General features: G+C 39.5%; 1 protein-coding gene across 1 annotated transcript in view; it reads right to left on the reverse strand.

Moving 5' to 3' along the window:
* Positions 1-5597: 5597 nt before the first annotated feature.
* LOC109585218 (retroviral-like aspartic protease 1) overlaps positions 5598-6172 on the reverse strand; it is a 1338-nt gene continuing 763 nt past the window's right edge. The window contains exon 3 of the mRNA XM_020001212.1: positions 5598-6045. Within this exon, the coding sequence (XP_019856771.1) occupies positions 5598-6045 (448 nt within the window). The remainder of the gene's footprint in view (positions 6046-6172) is intronic.

A 6172-nucleotide genomic window follows, 5' to 3' on the forward strand; every position in this document is an offset into this window, starting at 1 on the left:
TTAAAGAAACATAACATTATATTCACACATAAGAAATATGGAAAGTACTAAAATGCCTAGCTACCATAGACACAGAAGCTGCAAACCTTGCTTCATATGTGGTAAAACACAGTTAAAATATGACCATTTTGGTAGTCTAAATAGAGGAGAACAGGAATATATAAAGAAGTATCATAATGGTTCAAAATGATATTGAACCATCATGATATTCAATGCTGTTTACTTAAAATTAAAGCTAGGAGACACTGATCAAAGCCAGAGCATACTCCTACGGAAAGGAATCAAATAATGAGATGCTATTATTGTAATTACCCCAAATTCATAGCATCATCCAGTATTGAAAAAATTATAAAGCCATCTAATGATTATTTGTAAAGCATTTCAAGCTATAGTAGGTCCATGTATTTCGACAATATGTGATACACAGGCTATCAATTACTGTATCGAACAATACACTACAAACCTTGTGTATGTTGCGGGGCAACATAAAAACTGTGGCAAGGTCCATTTGCAAGGCAGTCCTCATGCTGCTACAATTCCTTCGTATCTAACTGAAACAACAGAATTTCATTTCATTATAGAAAAATATGACACAATTTGTATCTTATATGCAAAGACTTTAGCAATACTATGACATTCAGTAATAATGATACCACAAGTAACCTTGAAGAGAATGATGAATTGCAGACGAAAGTGAGGATTATGAGCAGAATGAAAGTGGTGAAGATGAAATTGACAATAGTGTTGAGATAGAGTTAATTACTGACGACATATCACTGAGACTAGAACATTGTACAGTTCTTTGTAAAATCATGATACCTGATACTTAATTTAATAACTTAGAAAGTATTTTAAGTTATATCATGTTTTCTTATCATTCTAACAATTAGCTGACTCAAGTAACAAGACTGTTTTAGCTACATTTATAATGAAACACTTAAACAGGCGTTACTATGACAATGGCACACTTGCATTTTTACAGCAATATAGAGTTAGTAAAAATACTAATGATAGATAAAACATATGAGAACTTGATGTAAGACTTTGATGTGTGTCCCAGACTTCCTCTTTGACCTACAGGGCCTCAATGACACTACACCGCCAACATGACAAGACCCATACTGTCACAAAACGGCAGCTATTAATAAGAAAAAAGAATAAAATAACTAAAAATTAATAAATATAGCAACCTAAATGTCTTATTAACCTGATATGGTACAGCAGAAGTCTTAAGAAGAGATGCTGCACTAAAAATGCTCCCTTTTCCAGTGAGCCTTCATTAATGAGGGCCATATTGAATTTGATGGGTACCACCACCTTCCGGTGCAAATAAACTTGTCTAAATTCAGACGGTTGCGACTCGACTGAGCCCAGCACACTCAAATAGATGTTAGTGAATATAAATATATGGATATACCTAACATTGCTATTAGTGTAATAATATTTGTTTCGATTGCCCCACATATAATTTCTATACATTTTAAAATGATTTATGTAATCAGATATGCTTGAATATCTGGTAGCACTTAAGGTACTATTAAACAATTTTTCTCCAAAGTTTGGCGTAATACTAACAATTGCTTTATATAATTCATAATGCTGAGAAATTTAACCAGTAAAGAGAAATGAAAGGGCATAAAATAAACAGTTCCTATCTTTAGGGACCTCAAGAGTACTATTAGGAACTCTTTCATTTGAAAACGGTGTTGTTGGACTACCAGGTAAGAGACTAGTAGCTGTGACAAGATTGAGATATAAAGTCTCACACCACCATCTTTGAAATTCTTCATTACCAGTGTCTAAACATAATCCCTTTGTCTCCTCCTAACATTATCTGGATTGGGAGGCTCTTCATAAGTAATAATGACATCATTTTGTTTACTTGTCTTTGATTTAACGCTTGAGATTTTGAAGATACAATCAGACTACTACTACAATTTTCAATTTTTACAACATTGTGTTATAATGTTTTGTTTTACATTTCAATGTTTGGAAGTTGTAAAGGTACGATCAGACAATCATCAACTTTGATATTAAATTGTTTTTATGTCATTAAAATAAGTGAAACAATGAACCTGATTCGACGAATGGTCTAATTAACGCGCACCTCTCAGCTGGGTGAAAATGACAGATTTTTCGCACTATAATATTTGAGCTTGTCATCAGTGGACAACTGTTGCATTGACTTTGTTTTGCTGCTATTGTAATAATTATGTATTATCCAAATCCATGCAACAGCAAAATCAATGATCAGTATATCACAAGAAGTCATAATCATCGACTAACACATGTGGTTTTCTCTCTAAAATCAGTGACTCTCGCACAGTTATATATAGTAACACAAGTGCACACCCACACTCAATACATCACCCCCCTCAAAAAAAGGGAAAAAACAACCATAACAATAAAATCAGTGTAGTATTAGCCAGTCAGGTGGGCAATGGGCATGACGGGGATAACGAGGAGGGGGAAATGGAGGAGGGGCACGGGGTGGAGCTTGATGGGAACTGGAGGGTCCTCATCCTCAACAAGCTTTGCATAATCACCAACATTCCGTGGTGGTCTGGTATTCTCCATTGGCTGAGATGGATGAGTCTCACTCGGAAATCTGGTCCCAGGTACATATATCTTCAATGTATCATAATGAACCATGACAATGTGTGCGATTACTGACACTCTAAATTTTATAAATAACATCAGATAGTTGCTCCAGAATGAGATATGGGCCAGTCCGGAGGTGGTGCAATTTACGATGTCCATCCTTTGGGATCACAGTTAAATAAAGCCACACTTTTATCCCCAGCATTAAATGGCTGGCCATGTATTCTTAATCATACATAGCTTTCTGATGTGATTGAACTTCGCCTAATGTGTTCTGGACCATCTCATAGATATACGCCAAAGATGATTGTATTATTGTAGCATACTCATTATGGGTACGTTTGATACTGTCGGAGATACCAAAGGTCAGATCAATGGGAAGTCTTGCTTCTCTGCCAAAAGTGAGATGAAAAGGTGTAACTCCTGAAGAACAATGAACACTGGAATTGTATGCCATGCAAAGAGGGCGGATATGATCATCCCACTCAGTTCGTTTGTCCTACGCTGTTGTAGATAACAGTGAGAGAAGGATTCTGTTATACCATTCCGCCATACCATCACATTGTGAATGATAGGCAGATGTACGTAATTTCTTTATTTGTAGACGACAAATCTCATGGATGAGTTGCGATTCGAACTGCTTTCCCTGATCAGACAGCAGGAACTCCGGTGGTGAAAAACAAACGAGCCACTCTTGTGTAAGTTTCCATGCCACGGTTGTGGCCTCTTGGTTTTGTATGGCATAAGCTTCACTCCACTTAGTAAAGTGATCAACCACCACCAGAATGTATCTGTTATCCCCAGAAGACTCTGGAAAAGGACCCAATATGTCCACTGCTACTAATTGGGCAGGGCTCTCCACTGGAATAGGCTGCAATGGAGTACGGTTATGTGGGCTAGTGGTTTTACTGGTAGTACATGCCGCACAGGCTTGGCATCATTTCTGTAAATCACAGAAATGCCCTGGCCAAAGAAACCGCTGTCTCAACTTCTCAAGTGTTTTGGTTACCCCCAAATGACCACCTGTACTACCCTCATGTAACTCACATACTACACCTGCTTGTGCACAAGTTGGAGCTACCAGCTGGTTGTAGTGAAGCTGCTGGGTAGGATGGACATATCGTTGCACCAGAACTCCCTCAATGACAGCCAATTGATCCCAGATTTGGATGAGCTTATGGGTCTTGTACCACTTCCTTTGAGACTCACTAGTAGGTGGCTTACACCCAGCTTCCTTACCTTGTAGCACATACCCAATAATTGGGTCATCTGTTTTTAATTTTCTGATGTTTCCAGTACTCAGACGTAACAAAGACAATGGAAATCTATTATGATTATTAACAACACTTATTCCTGTACTGTTTCCAGCTGTAAGGCTTGAAAAAGCATCGGCATTAGTGTCATGCCTTCTGGGTCTATGCTTCACCGTAAATAAGTACTCTTCCAGCTGCTGAAGCCATCGTGCTAATTGACCCTCTGGGTTCCGAAAATTCCAAAACCAGGTCAGAGAACTGTGTTCAGTACGAAGTTGGAAGTGCTGGCCCAGGAGATATTGACAAAATATGAAGTAAATGTGACAGGAGCAAGTATTTCTTTGCGAGTGACACTGTAATGACGCTCGGCCTTAGTTAATACTTGACTTGCGCATGCTATCACTCGTTCGGTATCATCATCCTTGATTTGTGAGAGCGTTGCACCCATGGCATTGTCACTAGCATCAGTGTCTAAGATGAACTCTTTTATAAAGTCAGGAAAAGCCAGAACTGGTGGAGAGGCTAAGTTCTGATGAAATGCTTGCTGGCAAGCAGTGGTCCATTGAAATGTACAGTTTTTCTCAGTTAGTCTGTGAAGTGGTTTTGTCACCTCAACGATTTGTGGGATAAATCTCCTATATAGATTGGCAAGTCCCAGGAATTGTTGAACTTCAAAACGTGATTTGGGTATGGGCCATCCCAGGACTTTCTCAACTTTCGTGGGATTTGTGGCAATGCCATCTGCAGAAACTACATTGCCTAAAAATGACACTGCTTTTAAGTAATTCACACTTACCAGGCTTCACTTTGAGACCGGCTGATTGTAGACATTGTAGCACAAATTCAATGTTACAGAGATGATCTTGGAAATCTCACCCTAGTATGATAACATCAATGTAGACTAGGCAGTGTGACCAGTGTAGGCCAGCCAATACCATATCCATAAGCCGCTGAAATATGGCTGGTGCATTTGTTAGCCCAAACGGTAGAACTTTGAACTCGTACAGACTTCCTTGAGTGGAAAATGCTATCTTCTAATGGTCCCACTCATCCATCTCCACCTCCCAGTAGTAACTTAACAGGTCAATTGTGTTTAACCACTGAAAGCCTGCTAATGTATCTAGCATGTCACTAATGTGTGGAAGTGTATATGCATCCCGTCTCGTAATATTGTTATTGAGACAATAGTCCACACAAAATCTAAGGAGCCATCTTCTTCTTAACCAGAATGACATGTGATGACCATGGACTGGTAGGGGGTTGGATTATGCCTCCCAGTAGTAGCATATTACTCACTAAGGCCTGAGTTAGCTCTCGTCGATGAAGAGGAAGCCTACGAGGCGGGACTCAGATTTGTGGCAAAGACCCTGTATCAATTGTGTGCTTCACCAAATTTGTTCGACCCAAATCATCTAAATTCACTGCAAAAACATCTCCATAAGTCAGTAGCAATTGCAATAACTCTGTTGCCTGAGTCTCCTGTAAGCCATCAGCCTGCTGGACCATGTCACACAATATATCACGCTTCTGGTCACCTGTCTTGGTTGAGCTTGAGGATTCTACGCTGTCGATGTCAATCTGTTGCATAGTAGCAATGGAAGTATTCTTCGTCACTGTGATATTATCTAAAGATTGATTAATAAGTCTCATTATGAGGGAGTGCTGGCTGTTGGACTGTTTCCAACTATTCAAAGAGCATGCAACAAAGGTTTTTTGTGATGGAGTATCCTCATCAAGCCATGTTCAGGTTTGGGGAGAGCCAGTAAGGGAGGTAGCTGTTGTTGCTTGTACCTCCATCTCGGACTGAGCTGGTATAACAACCGTCTCTGCAACTAATACTTCCACTGTATCAACAACAATGGCAGAGGATCTACCCTTTGCATGTGGGTAGAGTGGGATGCTTACATCTAGTTGTTGGAGATGAAGCCTTTTGTGCTTGATGTCTATCTGGCAACAATGCGCCTGTAGGAAGTCTAATCCCATGATGCCATCTGCTGTAAGTCCCTCCACCACAACAACTGGGACTTGAAGACTCATTCCAGGAACTGTGATAGTTATTTCTGTTGATCCGATTGTATTTAGTGGTATACCAGTGACTCCTACTAGCTTATGATTAGTAACCGGCTTTAGGGTACCTCTGATTTCTTGTTTCCAGACAGATGGATCTATCAATGTATAGCAGCTCTGGTGTCTACAAGAAATAAACAGTGTATTCGAAACACTACAACATTCATATGCAATGTCATAACCGGATTAACCAGGGTGATAGGAATAGTATTACCTGTTGGGTGAGTCAAATGTTTGTCCTTAGCCTCAGG

The sequence above is a fragment of the Amphimedon queenslandica genome, unplaced genomic scaffold (genome assembly GCF_000090795.2).
Source record: "Amphimedon queenslandica unplaced genomic scaffold, v1.1 AMPQUscaffold_13100, whole genome shotgun sequence".
Lineage (NCBI taxonomy): Eukaryota > Metazoa > Porifera > Demospongiae > Haplosclerida > Niphatidae > Amphimedon > Amphimedon queenslandica.